The 23,501-nt window shown below is 43.2% G+C and overlaps 1 protein-coding gene across 1 annotated transcript in view; it reads left to right on the top strand.

Moving 5' to 3' along the window:
* The window catches only part of csmd2 (CUB and Sushi multiple domains 2), a 224,963-nt gene that overhangs the window by 137,940 nt on the left and 63,522 nt on the right, over window positions 1–23,501 (top strand). Inside the window, exons 20-31 of the mRNA XM_076753709.1 lie at window positions 288–404; window positions 1,534–1,749; window positions 2,614–2,802; window positions 4,145–4,314; window positions 4,435–4,591; window positions 4,778–4,969; window positions 8,422–8,548; window positions 16,494–16,696; window positions 16,885–17,076; window positions 19,055–19,193; window positions 19,334–19,521; window positions 22,723–22,917. Coding sequence (XP_076609824.1) covers window positions 288–404; window positions 1,534–1,749; window positions 2,614–2,802; window positions 4,145–4,314; window positions 4,435–4,591; window positions 4,778–4,969; window positions 8,422–8,548; window positions 16,494–16,696; window positions 16,885–17,076; window positions 19,055–19,193; window positions 19,334–19,521; window positions 22,723–22,917 — 2,085 coding nt within the window. The remainder of the gene's footprint in view (window positions 1–287; window positions 405–1,533; window positions 1,750–2,613; window positions 2,803–4,144; window positions 4,315–4,434; window positions 4,592–4,777; window positions 4,970–8,421; window positions 8,549–16,493; window positions 16,697–16,884; window positions 17,077–19,054; window positions 19,194–19,333; window positions 19,522–22,722; window positions 22,918–23,501) is intronic.

Consider the following 23,501-nt stretch of genomic DNA (forward strand, 5'->3'; position numbering starts at 1 on the left):
TGTTTCCTTTTTCCCTCATCTGTAAATGCTTTTATATCTAAGGACAGTATTGATTTCTGCCCACTCTGTAATGATATTGGTGATACCACTCTCTCCTTTTTATGCTCTCTTGAAGGGCACCTCTTGTAAAATGCATTTTACCGCATTGTAAATGCAAGTTTTGCCTTTTTTTGGGGGGGAATTTTGTTTCTGTCCTCATCCACTTTGTTTTGCCCTCTCTTATTCTGCCTCTCCGCTCTTCTCTCCTTTCCCTCCCTCATCCGTCTTGGGCTGTTTCCTTACACCAGCGCTGTGCGGAGGTTACATCCAGGGCAACTTTGGCACCATCCTGTCACCTGGCTTCCCAGACTTTTACCCGCACAACCTGAACTGCACATGGATAATCGAGACCTCCCATGGCAAAGGTGAGCAGAGAAACTCATCGTCAACACATGCAGCAGTCAAATTCAATTTCTCTTACAATGTCATTTCCCCCCATTGAGTGGCCTTTTCATTTTGCCGAACAAGCTGTCTCTGTAAGACTGGAGCGCTGAGAGGCTGGCCTAGGGCTACGGCGCCACGGGACAACTCTCCACTCATGTCACCTTTGGTAGAACGCTCACATCAAATTGACACAGCCTTATTTGCGGATGCTCTCTCAGCGTGGGTGTAATGTCTTTGATAAGTAGTAGGGGAGGAAGACAGGGAATTGATGCAGTGTGCATTATGAAACCGAGAACATTGTGTTTCACATAAACCCAGTGAATGGAAGATTGAAGTCATGTCAGTTTTCTGCCTTTTTCTGAGATTTCAGTGTATTTTTTCAACAGACATACAACTGTTTGGAATCACCCGTTGATGTTTTTCTGCTTTCCTGTTGTTTTAAACTTTTTATTTAACATAGATAGAAATAGTCAGCCAATGTAACAGTGCAATTTGATTCTAAATATTTTGGGAACCCATATGTAACCCATGTTTCTGTGGGCCTACTGAGGTGCATTTGTCAGCCCATAGTATGTTCAGCTCTATGTGATTCAATTCCAATAGTGCGAACCCTTAGATTAACCTCCTATTTCTGTTTGTTAGTTTTAAAAATACCTCTGTGAAAGCAGCATGCCTGTTAATTCCAGCTTGTTATAGACGTTACTGTGCGCTTGACACTGAAACAGGAGCCTGTTGCTGTGTAAATCCACACAGATTTTGATGCTAAGCTTCCAATTTCTTTTACCAATGACTGCTGATTTCTTATAGTCTTAATTAACTGTTTCTCTGAGACACCCATTGTGAGTCTGTTTGAACTTGTACATCTATTTATAAAGAGGACTTTCCACAACCTGACAGCATGACAGACCAATCAGAAATATAGAGAAGTCCTCTCAACCATCTGACTGAGCTGGCTCAAGCTTTTGTGGCAGACATTCCAAACATTTGGACAATAATGTACAATGACGGGAAAACCAAGACTTCCGTTTTGCTAATGCAAAAGCCAAAGATGAAAAGATACAAGCACATACGGAACATGTTAGCCATGATCTTTCTTCCTCTCTCATCCAGGGGTTCAGTTCACCTTCCACACGTTCCACCTTGAGAGCCCGCACGACCATTTGCTGGTGACCGAGAACGGCAGCTTCTCTCAGCCCCTGTGGAGGCTGACGGGCTCCACGCTGCCTCCACCTCTCAGCGCAGGCCTGTTTGGAAATTACACGTCTCAGATCCGCTTTCTCTCTGACTTCTCTGTTTCCTACGAGGGATTCAACATCACTTTCTCAGGTAAGAATGGATTTTGTCATTCAAACTACTAAGAGAAGAAAAGTGCTGCTCCCAGTACTGAGCCAGGTGAATCATTTAGAAGAGACTGAGAGCGACAGGTTGGGGAAAGGAAAAGAAAGGTTACAGCATTAAGCACTTAAGGTTCATGTTGAGAGCTGACGCCTCAGGCTCTTGAGTATGGATCAGAGGTTTGCCTTGACGTTTTAATAACAAGGGTTGTTTCTATAGTTTGACACAAACAGCGATGCTTAGTTAGGCGGAGGCCAATAATAATCAAAGTATGGGTCCTAGAAATACATAATTACAGCCACTCAGGAGAGAATGGTAAAATGGTTAACATCAAGAGACTTGATTCATTATAAATAAATCAATTAGATAGAATAGAAGTGGCCCTTTCCCAATTGAGAACATCACTTTACCTCCTTTTGCTCTCACAGCGTCCCTGGAGTCGAACACCAAGACATAGCAGATACACTATCCCACTGACAGTTTGAAAGGCCAACTACCACCTATGTGAGAAAATATTTAGCATTACAGGAAGGACGGAAGGAATTACCCCTCGAAAGTACATGATGCTTTATTAATTTTAATGAGTGACATTTCGTGTTACGTTGGGTTTCTGTCATCAGGGACTTTGAGGACATTGGATTAATTTGAGCGTGTTTTAACTTCCTGTTTATCAGCGGTAATAAACTGTCAGCCTCTCAAAACATGACAGTCTTAATCAGTTCAATTTACACTTTCTCACATTTAAGCATCAAAAGACATGATGTTACCTGTGAAGTTATCATCAAGAAAAAAGATACCAAAATGCATTTATGTTGCTTCTCTGAACCTCCTTTACACCTTTTCTTCTTAATCCAGAGTATGATTTGGAGCCGTGCGAGGATCCTGGAATCCCACCCTACAGTACCAGGAAAGGCCTGCAGTACGGAGTGGGCGACGCCCTCATCTTCTCCTGTTTCCCAGGTTACCGGCTGGAGGGTCCAGCGAGGGTGATTTGCTTAGGGGGCAGGAGGCGGGTGTGGAGCTCCCCTCTGCCAAGGTGTGTTGGTAGGTGGTCACATGCTTTATTTTGGCTTTTGTCACTTCCCCTATACCTCCTCACAATGCCATGTTGCCACACTAGCCCTCTCACACGCACACCCACCCATTAAGAAATGTACAAAACAGTCAGTCACCCTGGAAGACGAAGCATTTCCCTTTCAATTCTCCTCATTATCGTCTCTCCATCCACCCACGTTTTGTCTCTTCATTGGACACCTTCCCAGAAACAGCCTTTTTGACTTTGTCCAAATTATAAAGAGCAGCAGCTCTAATGAGGATGACATTAAAAAAGCTGAAACATGTTATTTATTGATGTTACTCGTTGCTAATGCTTGGGAAACCTGATGAGTCAGACTGCGAAGATTTAGGTCAGTATGTTGATTCTGTGATGCACCAAACCTGAAGAGCTGCATTAGTGTGTTGATCTGAGATCGTGTCCTAATGCTCTTAATGATGGATAAAACACAGACCATGACAATGACTATGTTTATGTGAACACTAATATTCCTCCTTTGTTTTAGATATAACAGTATTCTTAATTTTCTATGAGTCATGTAAACAGCAGTTGAATTTGCTGAATTATGAATTATTATTATTGGTATTATTATACTGAATGGAGCATTTTCCCATTAAGACGTGTAATATGCTGATATTACACACATTTGTTTTTAGCGGTGTGTGAAAATCATGTGAAAAATAGCTTAATTTCCTCAAAAAACTGAATATTTACCTGACTGTAGGAATGCAGATGCTACTTTGTGGTTTCTTGTTCTTATTTGTCTCTGGATGAATCCAGATCTTTAAAGGTTGACAGCGATGACACATTTTGTTTTTCTCCCCACTGCGAGCAATCATATTCAGCCTTACTTTAAAAGACTTTATACTTCCCCATTTACCTCTCAGACAGTCCTATCGCCTCACCTCATCTTACTTCACTGCATTCATGAAGTTAAAATTCTGAGTCCATTTGTGGTCGTCTAAATTCCGGCAGTTCTTTCTCTATAGAAAACTTTGCTCCCTGTTTTTTTTTTCACTCTCTCCCTGATGTGATTCAGAAAAAAAAAGCAATTTTCAAATGCAGCTGAAATGACTGTTAATCATATTCAGATTGCATTGTGATGATGATGATGATATGCAGCACAGCGCTCAGGTGTAGTCACTGACCGCATTCCTCTCACCACAGCCTCTCCCATCTCCCTATGCATGACGGCACCACTGAATACACTCTGAGTTTCAAGCATATAGCGATTGACATTTCCTCTGCTCTCTCCAACGCCGCCACCTTCTCCCTTCCTCTCTCCACCTCTCTGTCTCCGTCTGTCCCTCTGCTCCCTGTCTTTTTCTCTAGCTGAATGCGGCTCATCCGTGACTGGCATGCAGGGGGTGCTTCTCTCACCCAACTACCCCGGTTACTACGGCAACAACCACGAGTGCATCTACTCCATCCAGACGCAGCCTGGCAAGGGCATCCAGCTCCGAGCGCGGGACTTCAGGCTGGAGGAGGACGACATGCTCAAAGTGAGGCGGTGGGAGGAGCTGCACCCTCCCTGTGTGTGCGCCTTGTTAGCATATCTGCGCATGGAGACCTGATCATCCTAATTCAGACGCTTCCTCCCTCTCTCCCCCTGTCCCTCTCAGGTCTTTGATGGCAGCAGTAATAAGGCACGGCTGCTGGGGGTGTTCACAGGCAGCGAGCTGCTAGACACAACCCTGAACTCCACCTCCAGCTCCATGTGGCTGGAGTTCATCAGCAATGCGGATAACACCAGTAAAGGCTTTGAACTGCACTTCATTAGTGAGTAACACTCTTTCACGCAAAAGCACACAAACCGTTTCTTTACATTTAATGTTTCCATTTATAGTTTGTTTGCTTGTATCTCATTTCCCAACCCTCCTTGTTCCCTCTGCCACATAAATATCACTTTTCATGCTTTCTTCCTCAGTACCCTCCTAATCCGTGCACTTACTTTCTCTCTCCAAGGTTTTGAGCTGGTGAAATGTGAGGATCCAGGTGTTCCCCAGTTTGGCTACAAGCGGGAGGACAAGGGTCATTTTGCAGGGAGCACGGTGTCATACAGCTGTGACCCAGGCTACACCCTGAAAGGCCCACAGGTGCTCACCTGCCTGAGGGGGGAGAGGAGGGCATGGGACAGCCCCCTCCCACTCTGCGTTGGTGAGTCAGATGAAGGAGTTGAAGATCGTTGCCTTGTTCACGTGTGCATGGGAATTTTTAAAAACAGTTTTTCCTCATTTGTTCTCAAAAAAAAAAAAAAAGCACACAAGCACTGCTTTAAGGAAAATCTCTGTCCGTTTGAAAATGCACAAACACAATTGAAGTGCTGTCAATAGCATGCCACACCAACAGGCAGTGATATCACCCTAAATCTGTGTTGGCCTGAACAAGGGAAGCTACCTGCAACTAGAGGTCCAATCCTGCTATTGCAAAGGCGTGACCCACCTTAGCAACGGATTAGGCAACAGCATCCCGGAGTATGGCAGAGCCTATGGCATCATAAGCATTTTAACAGTGTTTGTGTATAAAATTGCATTTAAGTGATTATTCATTTTCACCTCTGGTTATACCAGCTGCCACCGGGACGTTACCTTATGTAATGTAATGTTCCTCTGATCTATCCTGCCTTACATCACCGTGTTTTATTACCTTTCCTTACATCACTATTTGTTACATTACGTCCTGTTCTACTAATACATGGTTGCATAAAATAGCATTGTTTTTTGCATCATATTACATTATTTATTTAGTTGAGTGATTGCTTCACTGTTAGGCACACTGCTAATCCCAACCAGTTTTAGGTTTTTGGGTTTGTTTTTTTTTCACATGAGGTACAATGTCTGACCCAGTTCCTCTTCCTAATAACAATGTGGATATGCTGGTGCAGGTTTAGAAAAAAGCTGTGTGGTTTGTTTCAGCTCTGCTATTTTGGGGCATCAATTTGGTTGCTCTCCCAGCACCTTATTCAGCGCATTACAAATAAGTCTCTCCCCATATCGACAGCACACAGAGCACATAGGCAGCCTTTAACCCCTGGCTGGCTGTGTGAGGTCGAAGACTCTATGGAAATGATTAGATTCTTTGAAGATGTTGTTTGTTGTTTGAGTTCACCTCCAGTTCACCTGTCACTTGTTGCCAGCTGACACAACCGTGTCTTTTTTTTTTTATTTTCAAAACTATTAAACTGACACACATACACACACATACCACCTATATGGTGTCACGATAACAAACCCAAAGCAATGTTTTGGATCTTCTCCTGGGCGACATTTTGACAGAGTCTCTCAGAAACCAGCCAGAAGCTCAGCAAGGAAAACAGGCAGGATGATGTTCTTTGACATCAGCCAAGGTGATTAGAATAATATTGCTTGGCTCCCGTTTCAACCCAAACTGACAGGTAATTTCATGTCTGGGAACAAACAACGTTCAGCATACTGTATATCTCTGAACACGTTTGTCCTCCCCATGCCCCTTTCGCTGCAGATGATAGCCTAACAGTCAGAGTGAATTTGGGAGCAGATGAGGGACTGCTTCCGTTTGTAATGGTGGGATTATTTTTCTAGCTGCGAGGACACCCAGAACACAGATGAGATGGCAAGCGGGGGGCGAAGGAGAATGAAATTGAGTTGAAAGCAGGAGAGACAGTCCATATCCTGAAAGTCATTGAAGAGGAAAGTTGTTAGGTTGAATCTCTGAGCAGCTCTGGGGGACACTGAGTCGTTAACAGTGTTGTGTTTTATCTTGGTATTACAGCCCATATTCGATCTGCGTAATCACATGTAAATATCCTTATTATGGCTACACACACCCACCCGCTGACTGAGCATACGCAATTTTATGTTGGTTTCTGAAGTGAAACTTTCGAGCCATGTGTAACATTCAAACAACATGATCACCCACATGCATTTTGTCTTGTAGAGAGGAAACTTTGAAATACTTTGAGAAGAGGGTGAGACAAAAACAGAGTTGATTTTAGAAAGATGTATGTGGAGACATGGATAGAAACTCTTTCAAGCTGAGGGAGTTACACTGCCATGGCTGCACTGAGCAGTAGTTTCTGAGGTCATAAGGCTAGAAGAATGAGATGGCTTTGTCTGACTGTGATAGATCACTGTCTTTTCACTGCGTGAAACAGCAAGTTTTCTCTAACCAGATAAGCGTAACAGAGAGAAGAAGCTTGAAGAGAGGCTAAAACCTCAGTGCAAAGATCAGTATGTCCACACTGTGTTTTCTTTCAGGCAAGACAGTAAAAGCAAATGCAGGTGTATTGTTAAGCGTGTTTATGCTTTGACAGCAAAAATGATCGGAGGCCAGCTCTGGTGATTATTGCCATTTAAATGTATAATGCATGAGGGAGGGAGTGTGAAGGAGGGAGGCAAGGAGAGGCTCAAAGAAAGGATTTATTTGCAAACATAAGGAAAAATGGAAGGTGATGTACTTCAGCACAGGGTCCGCTTTGAAACAGATGGATTTCACAATCACCACCATCACCACCAGTATGATTCTTCCATTTTCCTCCCGCTTGAAGGGTCTGTTTCCTCTCAGGGGAAGGAAAAGAAACAAGAATGTGTTTACCCTCGTCTTGTCAACTGTGATGACCTCAAAAATGTGAACAAAACACTTCAAATCTGAAGTTGTTGGAGAACATTTTCTCTTTTTTTTTTCATTCACTTTTTGGATAGGGGTAGGAGGTGGTAATTGAAGGGGGGCTGAAAATTGCTTTTCAGTCACAGTGTGTTTCTGATGGCAATTCATTACTTGAGGCTGAAAAGAAACTCCGTTCTTCCCACTGTTCTCGACAAAATGTTTTTGGCCTCTGATTTCGCTTTGTAGTTTCACTGATGCGCATTTGTGATGTTGTCAATTTTTGGAGAGACTGAGCTTATACTGTGAGTGTGTTGTGTACCTCAGGGGGGCTTGTTGAACCGTGATGTGATACTAGAAGCATCTTATTGTCTACTACTACCACTACTGCAGGCACACCTGTGAGCATATTCACTGACAGTCCTCTGATGAACAAGTGATTCATGACAAGTCCTCCTCTCTCTCGGTGTGATGCATTAGCCGCCACGTTGCCCAGTTGGTGCAAATATCTGCTATACAGCACACACATACAATATATATCTTCAACGATTAATCCCTGAAAATATATTTAAGCATTTGTCATGTCAGTCAAAATGTCTTCTTTGGAAGTTTGACTGAACTTGAGTCTGACATATTGAATGTTGTGTCAACAAGTCCATCAAGTTTCAAAGGCAACAGGATGAGGTCATTGGTTGGGATGGCGGATTGCCTGCGCTGAGCCAAAGAGATACACATAGAGTATATTGAGTTGGCTGCTCTCCCTCCTATCATTCAAATTGCAAACAAGATGATGAAGCACATCACATTTGAGCATGCGACTGCTATGTCAATAATTAATAATGATGAGAGGAAACTGATGGGGGTGCACTTTACTGGAAGTGGGATGTTGCGGTTTCTGGTATGTTAAGTATGTTAACCTTGCTGTATTCTTTTTTTAATGATGAACATTGATGAGCTTGTCGATATCTTTTCTTTTACTCATTGTTCACCTCCTTAATGTGTCTTTCTGTTTTCCCTCCATTTTCCAGCGGAGTGTGGGGGCACCATCAAGGATGAGCCTTCGGGTCGCATCCTGTCTCCGGGCTACCCAGCTCCATATGAGCACAACCTGCACTGTATGTGGACCATTGAGGCCGCCCCTGGAAGCACCATCAGGTCGGAGCAACACTCTTTGTTTCCTTTTTTTGTGCGTTTGAGTTTTCTGATTACATTGTTCTTTTCCAGGCTTTCTTTCAATCTTACCGCCTTTCAATATACTTCCAATTTGGCCACCCTTTTTGCAGTGGTATTCATCACTTTCACAGGCTGCTGTGTAATCAATCTTCAGTGAGCTGCTATTGGCCAATAGTTGAGTTACTACTGGGTTAGGGGAAATACCACCTCAGAGCCTCCAGGTTTTAGACTACCCCGAAGTATTCCAGTTAATATTGGCTTTTATAAATATATATATATATATATAGGATCCCCAGACGTCATCCAATGTGTTCTTGGTCTGCTCCCGGGCATTGATTCTTAGGGGTCTTGCTGTGACCGATGCACCCCAAAGAGAGGCACCAGGTGACACAGTCATCTTATCACTCATAAAAAAAATTTTTTAGGCTCTTGAATAGAGTCCAGTTAGAAGATGATGTCATTTTCTTTCTGATTTCAGTCATGAAACTTTACGAATAATGAGCTGCATGTTTCAGCTTCCATCACCTACAGCAATCTCTGCATGCGTTCGTACGTGCATGTTTTTTCATTCATACATATATAAATGAAAACAGTTCATTCATGTATGCAAATGTTTGTAGATGTGCTCCTTAGAGAGAACAGAGACATATGACCATTACACCCCCCTTACTTTTCCAGTCTTGCTATAGTTTGCATGAAATTCATCTTACGCAAATGGACAATTATTTGATTAGATGTCACAATCGCTAATGAAGCAACTTGTTATTCTTCATCTCATCATTTCTCACTTGCAAACCCAAACCCGAGCCAGTACACTTACCTTTGCTTTAAAAAAACAAACAAACAAAACAAAATGCAGTATCACAAGTGCCTATTATACAGTTTTAACAAGTTGTTGTTGTCCTTGTGCATATTGAAGCCTTGACCCTGATGGTGTTAATGTTATTCTCCATCCATTAAGCTACTTAGGACTGCAGGCATGTTAAGACCAGTGTTGGTCATCTCTCAGCATGCTTATGATAAGTTCCAATAGCACTGACAGTATTAAGCCACAAGCATGGAACAAGCAAAGTGTGTTGAATGGAGAATATTAAGTGTGCATATGCACTGTCATGAAGCAGCAATGTAATCTAATGCAATAATCTTGAAAGCCTTGATACATGAACAAACAGTGCTCCTCAAGGAGAATACTGTTAAATGCACAAGCACATGTATAGAGGAAAGAGCATGTGAAGGAGGCGGAGAGCACAATAGATGGTTTAAGTAGGAGGGCTATAATCTCTCTCTTCTCTTCAATTGGATTAGCTTGTCCTAGAAGATCACATGCTTATCAGAGTGGAACATTTCTGTATATGTATATGCTATAGTGTGGCACACTGTTCTCCTTTGTTGTGTAGTTCTGTGCTTGAGCACACTGGATTGTAAATGAATGAACCATTTGGTAAAGATGCTGACTCTTAGCTTTGATTTTAGGGTGCTTGCATCCACATCAGATGAATTAAGTACAAATGGTAGCACTTTTTATGTACATTGTATAAATATAGCTCACCAATTCTGGGGGTGCGGAAAATACTTTCACAATTCAATAGAGTCATAAATAAAAGTAATCATATTTACTGTTTGGTCTACGTCTTCAGACATCACCAGATGTTTGGTATCTACTGTAGCAGTGCTTTGTCAGGCTTGTAGCTCAGCCAGTATTTGCTTGTTCCAGGCACTTTTAGCTTCAGTTTAATTATTGTTTTGTTTCAAATCCAATGTGCTCGAGTAAATCTAAAACAATGAAAAACATGCATGACAGCACTGTCAGACTGCACTGTGTAGTTTTTGTAGTTTCTTGCTTCAACATATCATTTGGCATAATCTATGTACAGTTCTGTGTGGTTGTCTGCATGGATCTCTTTGTGTGCACACTCTGTCCCGTAGCTTGGACCAATGACATACCTGGGCCTCTCATGATTGCTAGTTTAGGTTCATTAGTGCCTTTACTACCTCTGACATCCCTCTGCAAGGCATGCTCCACATCCATGCCTTTGATCCTACGCATGCAATTCATTATTGAGGAGAATTTGCAATGCATTAGCCCAGGGATTCCTTGTGTATCAAATGGTGTAGCTGAAGGTAGCAAACTAATCAAACTGTACTGAGAGAGCAGAAGCTTTGCAGAGTGACAGCAGACATCTAAAAAGCCTACTGACTTGCAGGCAGATATTGATGGAAAGAGTATAAAGGTGGGGGGCAGAGAGTGGACTACAGACATAAAAAGATAATAACAATGTTAAAGGAATAAAGGGATGCGATGAGCCATTTCACTGAGGGAACATTCAGTGGCCCTGCTACGGAGATCAAAGTAGGGATTTAGGCCACATGGTACGCTGAACAATGAAGCCACAAGTATCCACCTAAAAATTGGTATTTAGTATTTAGTAGGAAGCATGCCCTCTAATTGGAGAGTTCCAGCATTGAGAAACATGGCACACTGAGTGGGCTACAATGCTAAACTGTGGTTTTGACTGTTGTTCACAAGGCATCAAAAGGACTAACCCAGTATGTGAAGAGGAGGCAGGCCAATGTAATTAGGCCCAGAGTTGAAATCCGTCTGTAGTCCAGTGTGGCTTTAGCTTTTTCTGTTGGTTTACTGTTTCTTTGTCTTTTCTACTGATAATTTGAGATTATGGTGGCTAATCCAGTCAAGTGTCATAGGTGTTTATGGACCCTATCTTTCCATTTTTTCATGTCCAAGTGACTAATGGAGTCCACACTTTTTGAAATTGGTCCAGTATTGAGTGAGAGCACTGCAGCCACAAAACGGGATGCAACATAATCAGTCCTTGCTGCGCAGCGCCAGTGTACGTCCACGAGAAGTGTTTGTTTTTGCCGCTGACAGGCTCAGATTGTTACAATACCTGTCTGACAAAATTAGATATAAAAAAAAGCCTGCTGTTAAAGAGTAAGATCATTCCTGTTAACCAGAAACCGCTGCTATAATGCTCTCGCCAAAGCCACCAGATTCCATGTGCAGAAACAGCAGTTGTAGAATTGTAAAACACATTTCAACAAGGAACAAGTTTTAACCAACAGTGAGGTCATTGTTGGAAAGTGAGGACATTTTGGCTCCAAAGGGCTGCTGGAAGGTGAAGATGAAGGGTTAGGTTAGGGTTGGTTTGGGTAAGGGTAAGAGAACCTTTTCCTGCCTAAAATACCTGACAGCTGTTTGATCTGCGTAGTAACACTACAGCCATGTCATTTCATCACATGCCTTGCACTACACAAGCTGGACAAAACTTTTTGTCTCCGCAGCTTTGTTCACTCACAGCTTTGACCACATGTGTTGGTCACACCGTCTGATGTGCTTGGCATCTTTTTAAAGCCTTTAATATGGATGTATCTCAGCCTTGAAGGATGATCCCACAGGGACAGTCCCACAGAGGCCACATCCACACATACTGATGAGACCAGCTCTCAGTGTGACATTTCTTTTACTCACACAATGTCAGTTAGCTGTAAGAAAGTCTCTACATCTCTCTTCTTCCTCAGCACCCCCCCCCCAGCACACACACACATATACACACACGCGCATATATACCCCCACATACTTATTTATTTATCATATTCGCGCACACACACACATACTCTGAAGACTCCCCACAGGACTCGTGATTGCGGCTCGACTGTTTTGTATTCATATGAGAAAGTCTCCACTCTCTCTGTTTCTCTCTCTATTTCTCTCATATGAATACAAAATAATTAAGGCAGAATCAAAAGAAAAGGAGTGGAGAATTCTTTTCCATCCCTCTCTTCTTCCATCTCATCTTCTCGCGGCGAATCCTCTGACACTCGCTGGAGCTATTTTATCTTGTTAAGAAGGGGACAAGTGTAAAGGAGAGCCCTTAGCTGTACACTTCAAAACATGACTTCCTATGATTTCGCAAAATGTTAACCATACACAGAGACCCAAATTTCCTGCTCCTCAGTGAGACAAACACTAACTGCTACCTTAAGTGGACTTTCCCCACAGGTAGCTAACGCTTCCCCCGCAGCGAACAACTCCGGATGACTAATTGTGAAGTGTTTTGTTCCCAAGGGTGAACCTTTGCGTAGGGTAGGGTTAGGCGATGTAACGGGAGAAATGTGGCCACCATTAAGATTTGGTAATACTGTTCTCACCACCGAAGATAACCCTTGGTGTCTCTGCTATATATTCGGCGCAGGCTATGGAGCAGTAGCACACTCATAGAAGAAGGAAAATAGTAAAAGACTAATCTCTACACATGTGTTCTACTTGGAGAGACTTGTGCATGCTGGTATCAGCATCTGTTGTTGCTACCTTCCTGCATCACTCTTATCCTCTCGCAATCCTCTCTTTTTCACTATCTCCTTATCCTGCCCCCCCCTCACCTCCACTCCCAGGAAGTGACAAGGAGAGATAGGCTATTAAGATCTTGTATAAAAGGAACCAATTATCCTAACATGCAGCCCACGTCCATCCTATCCATCTGACCGCTCAGCACAAATCCCTCCATCCTTCAGAGCTTCCTCTGCTCTCCATCAACCTGTTATCCTCCCGCCATCATCCTCCTCTTCCAACAACCCCCAATGATTAACATCGCTCTTGTTTTGGTTCCCTCCCTCACCTTCTGCTTTCCCTCAACGCACCTCTTCCTTTCCACCCACCTTTCTATCTTCCTTGTAAAACATAAATCCTGAAATGGAACACGATGCCAGTCAGTGTCTGACAGTCCTGAAGGTTGCGTGAGAGCGCGGGAACGTCAGCACACGGATCCAACACGTGACCGCCGCTTGATTCCGACATTCCGACTCACTCACATCTCCAGCACCCTCGCGTTTACATGCAAATACATACTAGGGTCTGGCCAAGATGTTTTTGTTTGTTTTCTAAATGTTGCTCATTAACAGATAAGATATTTGGCAATTTGTAAATTCAATTTAACTGTAAATACGGCATCTGTGAAAGGTTTGGTAGCTGGGGAACCTCTGTTTTCTGAAATTGCCCTGCTCAAGTGCTCCTTGGCAGTAGCTGCTAAAGAAGGGTCACTTTCACACCCACATCTCTGGATTGAAACCACTGAGTGCTTCGACAGCCTTCTCTCAGAGCTGCTTCCACTCTCAACAAAAGAAACGGGTGCCTTTTCTGACTCTTAGCAGACTATAAGCTTTTGGGTTTGATTCTGTGCGTCGCAAGAGAAAACACAGGTGTGTGCCTTGTAATTTGTCATTTTAATTGGTCGGCCGTGGAGCACAGAGTACTGAGGAGAAGTAAACAGCTTTAGCCTGCTCTCGCTTCTATCTCCTCTAGCAGCTCATATGTATTAGAAGTGTGTAGCTGTTCTTTTTAGAATACTTTCATTGAGTGATTACTGTATATCAGTGTATTATCTGTGCTTCAGTGAATATTAGCAAGAAAACTGTAAGCAGAGGAATGAGTACAAAGAATAGGATTAGTATTTATGCCAGTTCTTAGATGATGGATTTTTGGAAATGTGACGTGCTCCTTTGCAATAATAAGGAGGTTAATGTGTGTATTGTATATATGTGTGTGTGTCTCTGTTCCTGCATCTGTTTCCCAGGCTCAGATGTTTATATATGGGCGTGTAATGCAACATGCCCTTCAAACATACTTAGCAGTGAGCATTTGCACGAACATGTACCGGTGCGCCTGTCTGCATCTGTTTGTTTATGTGCACGTCTTTCACAGGCATTGCGATGGAACTTATTAAGTAGGTTATGTACAGTATATCCACACACACACACACACACACACACACACACACAGAGCACAAAGCTGAGTAGCCTCTGGCTGCTGCTCACACATCAGACAGTATGGGAATCGGAGTCTGACACCAATTATGCAGAAATGGTGGGAACTTGTTGCTAAACCTGACATATCAGTGGGTTGCTGTTTCTCCTCTGCATCATCTTTAGCCCAGGGCTCTGTGTGTGTGCTTGTGTATAAAGGGATGAGTATACGAAAAGCACAGAAAGTACCGTGCTTTCCTCCAGATGACTACGACGGAGATTGCCGTTTAACGCATTGAAAATTATATTTTGAGAAAATGGCTACTGGACAGATTCATTATAAACTAAGTTGATAATAAAATAAACGGAGCTCTGCAGACTGCTGTCTTTGAAAAAAGTGAACTTAAGTGCTGCTTGGGTATTTTATTACAAGTGTTGTTTACTTTGTGTAAAAAATGAAATGACTGAAACATGAGTCAGGAATTTGCTTTGGGGAAAAATGATTTTTAGTGAATTTTCATAATGAAATCGTTTTCACAATAGATTTTTGTACATGAACTCCTCGAACCGTTTCTCATTTTAATGTTGAGCCGCAGAACACAAATATCATAAATTACAGATTTCTTGTTTCGTGTTGTGTTAGAATTTGTTTTAACTGGAGTACCAGGATCCGTTGTGTCTCCCCAATGAGTTCATATTCAGCCGGTTCAATCTCAGTACCCCTGTGACATGCATGCGAGGCATCATCCGAGGGGGAGAAACAGTGTTTTCTTTTGCTGTTCTGCATTTGGAGAAAAAAAACAGCCTTGTTGTGATAAACGCTTTGTGTGTAAAGCAGGTGAGTCAAGTTCAGTTCAGCATGATTTTAACCGTTTCCTTTATTTCCAGCACACCTTCCTCTCAGTGCCTTCCACTGCTTTTTCTTCTGTCGAAGGCATGCAGGATACAAGAATTCAAAGGCACAAATTAAATCAGCTGACCTTCCAGCCCTATTTTTCAAATTTACTGATTAGAAAAATATTAGAAATTAATTAGAAAAGTCTGTTTGCCTCAGGATAAAGCTGCCGAGAATACTGTTTGTCTTCACTAAGTCCTTTAAATTGAGCAGCCCGTGTCAACACCAGTCACCAGTTTGTTCAAAAATACCACTTTCTGTCCCTTTAATCTCGCTGAGCCTGTCTAAAACACATACTTACACATGCTCGTATGCAAGAATCCAAGCGATATATCATTATGACTCCACAGCATTGAGGCTGCCACACATACACACACTCACACACACACACAAACACGCACACAGCTACAGTGCATTTCATATCCCGTGGACCACCAGCTGGCTGACAGCTGTCTGCGCCAAAGTGAAGAGTAGATATTTTGACAGCATCATCTTTCTGATGTCGAGACTGAAACTATTAAATGCCATGGCAGACGCATCTGCTTGACTGACACTGCGGAACATCCATTGAATGCTCTGGATGTGGCGTCTGTGATTCATTTTAAAGTGTGATTTGTCTCCCTCCTTTATACTTGCCCTTAACCGTGTTTTGTCTTCCCTCTATTCTTATTGTCTCCTTTAATCACATCATTACCGTTACTGATTCTTTTAAACACTCAGTATTTTGATTTAATCCATTTATTTCCTCCTCATCTGCTCTGACTCATCTTTTCTTTTTGTTTTTTTTTTCAACATGTTGAAAATTGTGAATTGTGTTGCAGAAAGCGGAGATTTTTGCTGCTTTATTATCATATATAATTTTAGCGTCTGTATAATACAAACAAAACACTGGACCTTGATAGTAACCTTTAAGAAAGATGGAGGATGCAGACTATGTTTTTTACAAACCACTGACATTATTTGACAGAGCAGTTGAAGCCTTGATGTTTCTCTTGTCTAAAGCTGTTAATGGGAAAGCTGCAAGATGTGGACTTTTGCCATAATTACCTTCCATTAAAAGGATCTAAAGTTTGTTTGAACAAAATCAAATGCAAATAGGAGGTGGCAATCTTCCGAGCCAATTTTAATTTTTCAGTAGGAAAATAAATGGCTTTTTTGTCTCTGAGGTTGCTTTCTGTGAGGAGATGCATGGAGGTTGGAACCTAAATATATCACAAGGAGTGTCATCTATCAGCTGTCACGGCCTCTAAAGTATCTCGTCCTTGTCTTTGACAGCCTGCATTTCCTGGTTTTCCACACGGAGGATGTCCACGACGTGCTTCGGATCTGGGATGGGCCCCAGGATGGCGGGGTCCTGCTGAGGGAGCTGAGCGGCTCAGCGCTGCCCCCGGACGCCCACAGCACCTTCAACACTGTCAGTCTGCAGTTCACCACGGACTTCTTCACCAGCAAGCAGGGCTTCGCTCTGCAGTTCTCCGGTGAGAGGGCAGGATGAGGGGAGGTGAAGGAAATGGGTCAAATGGCTGGGTGGTAACTGGGCGTAGAGAGAGAGAAAATTCACCACTCGCAGCTGTGAACTACGACAGTAATGCCCCTTTTTTCCATCTTGTAACTGAGGTTTATTTTCATGTCATTTCAATGATCGAGCCTCTTCTTGCTCCCTCAGTCTCTACTGCAACCTCCTGCAATGATCCGGGCATGCCGACTAATGGGACCCGCAGCGGGGACAGCAGGGAACCTGGGGATCATGTGGCGTTCCAGTGTGATCCTGGCTACATCCTGCAGGGGGCCAACAGGATCACGTGCACTGAGATCAATGGTCGTTACTTCTGGCAGCCAGACCCTCCGACATGCACAGGTACTCTATTAACGCAGCATGCGGCCGTCCCTTATGGCTAATGACGCTGCATGCATTTTGAGCAGAACTAGCCTGAATGTTGCTACATTGGATTTTTCACTTTTGCCCACCATTTTTTTTTACAGTTTATTCCTAAAGTTGATACAATATAGAAATAAAAGTTACACTTCTATAGTATATTATGCCCCACAACCTGCCTAATTCAGTCTGCTGCATCACCTCTCTCACCGGTGTGACATTTGTGAATCGGGTAGGGTTCCTAACGTGATTACTTAACAGACTCCTTAAGTGAATCGTAAGCAGTAAACCCGATTGTCTGTTCCCGAGGTGTCTCCTGAAGTCACTGCAGCAGACAGAGCGATCTGGTTATCCTGTATCTCAATAACAACACAGACCTCTCACACTTCTATTCGCCTTTTTTTTTTTATATGTCTGATCACATCTGCTGCTCTACAAAACAGTGTCAACTAACAACACACATTATGACGTCATAACAAGCTGCCTTGTTTAGTGCTAAGCTTAATTGGTCTGATCATTTTTGGTGAAGTGTTGTGCAGGACAGTCAAAAATGACGTTTGAATATTCCTAATAAAAAAATCACACAGGTTTTAACCATTCGAATATCTGTTTTTATGCAATACGTCCTTAAGAGAGAAAACCAATATGAGAAACATGCCACATGTTTATGATTTCAACATAATTGTCTTTTAAAACATCTACACGCCTACACATTACAGAATAAACAAACAAAACAGTGTCCTCTGCCATGATGTTGAATTATGAGCTTGTTTCAACTAGACCTACATTTCATATTCAGTCAATGAAGGTGACATCATCTGCGTAGTTGCACAGATCCGTTTGTTCTGGAAGACTTCAATTTCCAGGACAAACGGGAGGAATTCAGGTTGCACATTATCTTATTATGTACCATACTTTTCCATGTTTTTGTGTCCAAATGACTAATGGAGACAGCAAATTTTCAAGGTTTTTCAGAATTGAACGAGAGCGCTGCAATTTAATCCCTCTGGGTGTTTGCACACCGTCCTTGTCTGTCCATTAGAAGTGTTTGTTGTTGCCACTGACAGGATCAGATTGTTATACTAAGTGTTTGATGACATCATGGAAAAGATCACTGCAGTGATACATGTTTGTTAAAGAGTAAGATCCGCTTTGCTTAACCACAAACAGCTGTTACGCCGCCCTCACCAAAGCCACCAGACTCCATTCACAAAAACAGTAATTTTATCATCCTTAAACACACTTTACAAATTGAAACTCACCAAAACCTTCTTGGTCCCTGTTTTCACTGTTACAACAGTCATCATGAATTCTGGATTGATTTAAGTAATCCCTTAATTCACCAAATTTGGAGAGGGGTGTGGGAGAGGGCGGACATTAGAGAAGCAGCGGGGGAAACAGCGTGTTTCACATTTATATTTAAGACACGGCGGAGATGCTGCTTTTTTTTTTCCACGTTTGTGGACAAGACATTACTGTTGTGAAGTTCATGTCTCTTAAAACCTTTATGTGCTTTATGTAAGAATGTAAGAAAGCCTGTTATGTGGAGCGATCTAATTTTTCAAAGTACTTTTTTTTTGTCTGTGTCAGGCTTTTCATACCTAAACCACGTCCATGCCACAAAAGCAGCCCCTCTTTTACTGCCTCTTCATTTTGACTCGGCTCTTCTCCTGTTTGGAATTCGTGTTCACGCTCCTCTCGGTTTGTTTGTGTTCATGTAAATTTCCTGCCCCCATCTGCGTCGTACAAAGGAAATTTCATTTCAAGAATTTACTACACAAGTTTTAGGAGTTTTAGTAAAACAGTAATGGGCAGAAAAGAGCAAATCATCCTTTTAATAAATAAAAAAGACAATAAAAATGTAAATTGTAAATCTGATGATATTCCATCTGAAGATGAAAATTGGTCTTCTTGTGTTGTTTACTGTTGCATTTTCTGATTCATTTCTTCCTATTGAAAGCTCCATGTGGCGGGAACCTGACAGGTCCTAGTGGGTTGATTCTGTCTCCGGACTACCCTGAGCCGTACCCCCATGGAAGGGAGTGTGACTGGACTGTCTCTGTCACACAGGACTATGTCATCGCTCTTAGCTTCAACCAGTAAGCCCCAGTAGCACACTGACATTTTTGTCACTGTTGTATACCTTCTGTTTACAGCCATACACACACGTGTTACTTTATTTTGGCTCATGTGACCTTTAAAATGTTTCTGTACGTTTCATTTACACCTCTGTAACCAGGTTCAGCTTAGAGCCCAGCTATGATTTCTTACATATCTACGATGGGCCGGACTCCCTCAGCCCCTTGCTGGGTAGTTTCTATGGCACGGATGTTCCAGATCGCATCGAGAGCAGCTCCAACACGCTCTTCTTGGCTTTCCGCAGCGATGCCTCCCTCAGCAGCAATGGGTTCGTGCTGCAGTACACAGGTGGGCACCTTTTTGGTGAGAGGAATGGCTTGAAATAATACAGTATTTGGCTAATTGGACAAAACTATCAAGCTAGTGTTAACTTGGATTTTGTGTGTCTGTGTCTGCATGTGTAAGAGTTTTTCACCTTCGGTCTCTTAAGATTCTCAACAAAACAGTGAATTTTAAATAGTATGTGAGGCTTTATCCCCTAAACAATTCACGTTTTAAAATTCTTCCTCTGGCAGAGGGAGAATGGATTTACCCTCTGCTGCTTATCGACCTTGCAGATTGTTTCTTTTTAACTTTCTCCTGTGTCTAGTCCAAAGCAAGTAAGATTAGTTGTGTGAAAATTGCTTCAGAGAAAGGATGGGGTGTCTGTGCTGCAGCGTGCTGATCACCATCCTTCCATTTGGGCCACGGTCTGCTTGGGAGTCATTATTGATCTGTACCTCCTCCAGTAGCCGACTAACACAAAGAATTATGAAAATGAAAAGCCGACAGCATGTGTGCTTAAGCTCTTTTTGATCGGTGCTTTGCAGCTGCACAAAAGGCTTCTCATAAATTAGAGCAAACAGCGTTTTGTTGTCTCATGTCTGAGCTTAGCTGACCGCAGCATGTTGTTTGGGAGACCCACATTTATTTGCTCACACTAGGTGCTCTGTGCTGCACACATGGTGAAGTATGATCACAGACGTCCCTGAAAAAGGGCCAGTTGTTTTAATTAGAATTCAACACACCTGCATTTTCTGCATTTGTGTTGCGGCCTCACAGGGGCAACACCTCAGTGCCTGTATGTTACAGCCTCATTCCTAACAAATATACAGACGCTGAACAAGCTCTAAATTGGACAGGGCATCTTCGTTAAGGGCTTTGCATGAGAGAACAGTGTTAAATCTTCCTAAATCTCCCAGCCTCAATTAGAGCTGTTTAAGGTATCAGACGTTTAACCGATTCCAGATCGACCCTGAGTTCTCTGTTTCTCGGCTGCCGTTGAGATGGGATTTGATCTATATAAGCAATTCAGCTGAATTCAGAACGCTACCTGTTAATGCGAGGCAGCGCTGCGATTCATTTGCAAATTGTACATAAATGGAGTGAAGCACAGTGTTTTGGTAAGACAGTGTTACAGAGCCTACCCCTTAACTCACTCCCAGCTATATTTACTGCAGTGTGTGATACAGTGTGTGATATTGTATGGCCAATCTGGTGGAGCAGATGGACCCAGTGTGTGGCTCAGAAAAACTCCCTCTCTCCGCTTCCAATTCTCCACACTAATGAACCATAACCAAATAATACATAAATTACCTCCTCAGTTTCAGACAAACAACGTGGCACAAAAGCTTGTTTGGCTGCGGGTTTGGGTCTATTTGGTGAGGAAGCAGCAAGTTGACAAGTTGGCCCAGCAAGTATTTGGTCAGCCCGCCTCGGAAAATTGCATTACAAAATCTGCCCGAGGTGCTGTCAGCCTCTTTACCAAGCAGTCGTTCTGTCTTTCTGTTTCTGTGTCTCTGGCCATGTCTGATTAAGCTCTCTAGGGAAATATGTGGGCAAAAACTTTCCATGCCTGAGCCACATTTGAATAACACACATAGACATGGACGTGGGCAGAAAAAAAAAAACATACAAGCACCCCCGTACTCACATCTGTCTAATCCAGTACCTTCACCAACTCTTAGGCTCATTTTCACTCCAAAACAGATGATGCCACTCTTCCACTTTCTCTTGCACCTACAAATGTCCCAGCGCTCGCCTTGTTAAATCGGCCATCGTCATTGCGCTGACCGACCTTCTTAGCACTAGCTTGTGTCCGGGGCCAGTCCGCACCAAACGCCTGCTACATCCATCACGCCTCCGCTGTCTGTCTTACCAGGTGTGCGGCTTTAATGAAGGAGGCAGCAAGGGAAACTTCAGGTCTAAATCAGCCCATGAAAGGGCTCAACCTGTCTAGAACAGGTGCCCTGGGTGACAGACAGACAGACCACATGCCTGGCCCCAGCACTCTGCTCAGCCATGAAGGGCAGCCTCCTGTCTGGTCAGCAGGTCCCCAGGCTTCACCTTAGAAACTAGGCATTTATCCAAGGTCCTGCATGTACATTCTATCATCAATAAATCATCAGAACTTTAGTTGGATTGTATCTGTGTCACTGTGCAGACAGGAAGTATGCTTGTTTTAAAGGAATTTGCTTGATGGTACACAACAGGAGGACGTTGTTGCTCATGATGCAAATTGAACCCCTCTCTAAGTGGCAGATGGTGGAATAAGAAAAAACAACGTCATGTAAAAATCACTTCCAGCATGTTGGTCCTCTTCATTAAAGTTAAAAGACCTCACAGATTTAACATAATCGACTTTGAGACGAGTAACAATATGCTTTGGGTAAAATACCACCATCACGAGAAACAACTAGAGACGATTGAGGCTCATGTACATATTTTTGTCAAAAGATTTCCAGATAAAACGGAAAAAAACAACATTTGACTCACCTTCCCCTTTGTATGTGTGTGTTAAGTCATCAAATATTGAAGTTTGCTGTGCGAGCGGACTGTGTTTAAGATTGAACTAAATTGCTTTGGGCGTTTTTCCTATGTTTATTTTAGCTGTGAGGGCGTGAAGTGTGCCAAATTGACAGGCCTCCTCTCACATGCACATTTTGGTCCTAAGAACAATGTGATGGTAGATTGAGCGAGACATCTTTCTTACGACCTCAGGAGTGGTGATTGATATGTGGTTAGATACAGCGTGTGCGAGCGTGTTGAGGTCGAGTATGTGTGTGCGTGTGTGAGGGTGCTTGCGAGAGAAAGCTTGCGTATGTGCATTGTCTTCTCTAGTTGACTGCACAGCGAAGCGTTGTGTGAGAGGCGGTTGTGTGCAGTCAGCAGACCTTGGGCCAGAGGAGTGCCACTCTCAATCAGCTGCCTGTCTGTCTCCACAGCCATACATACCTCCAGCAGCCACAGATGAAGGAGCACCGTCAAGGGCTAGAGAGAAAAGTGGCAGACAGTGAGATATATTTACTGAAAGAGGAAAGCACAGAGTAGCGGGGGGAAAAAGAGAATGAGTAAAGGAAGTGAGAAATCCGAGAATATCAGGAACCTTAGGCAGAAAACAATTTCTATTCCAGCGCCGCTGCTGCAGCTTGATGCAAAAGTGCTTTTATTGAATACCAACACGCGCTCCCTTCTGTCGCTGATTTTCCACCGTGTTACCTCTCTCCACAGAGAACCCCAGGGAGTCCTGCTTCGAGCCGGGCATGGTGCGCAATGGGACACGGGTGGGCGCCGACCTCAAGCTGGGCTCCACTGTCACCTACCACTGCGACAGTGGCTACACGCTAGAGGGAGACCCAACTCTCACTTGCATCATGGGGGGAGACGGCAAGCCGAGCTGGAACAAACCCAAACCCATCTGCATTGGTAAACACTGACATCTGGAGACGATGTTAGGAACACAAAGCACATCAGTGTTTATAGATTTATCACGTGTAAACATGCACGTATGATTATGCGGTAGTAGCGCTGAGCTGTGTCCTACAGGTATGTGCACAGAGCTGTGTGGGTTTAGCTAATATTAATAGATGTTAGGGTGTAGCTTTAATTTAATCTGCAGATGGAAGAGAGCTTCTTATTTTGCATATCTGCTCCTCACATTCATGACAAAAGCTGCGTCATCCCGGCCGTTCTCTGACATTCCCACGACACGATTAACACACACTGTGTGTGTTCTCCTAAAAATTGCTGGTGAAAGATCCCAGACGCTCTGGAATCTGGCTCTCACAGTGTGAAGCCTCCAGTTATATGTCAGGTGGCGCGCATCCTCACACCACGTGCGCTTTCACACATTCACACATGTGGGATCAGCACAAAGACACAAGCACACGCAGAGCATTTTTTAGGAGCTTTAAGCAGGGAGAGGAGATCTGGGCCTCATCTCAGCCAGACTAACCCAGAGGGACACTTGGAAAACATTGCAATTTCACCGTGGCAAACACCAGGGACAT

Source organism: Chaetodon auriga, chromosome 17, assembly GCF_051107435.1.
Source record: "Chaetodon auriga isolate fChaAug3 chromosome 17, fChaAug3.hap1, whole genome shotgun sequence".
Lineage (NCBI taxonomy): Eukaryota > Metazoa > Chordata > Actinopteri > Chaetodontiformes > Chaetodontidae > Chaetodon > Chaetodon auriga.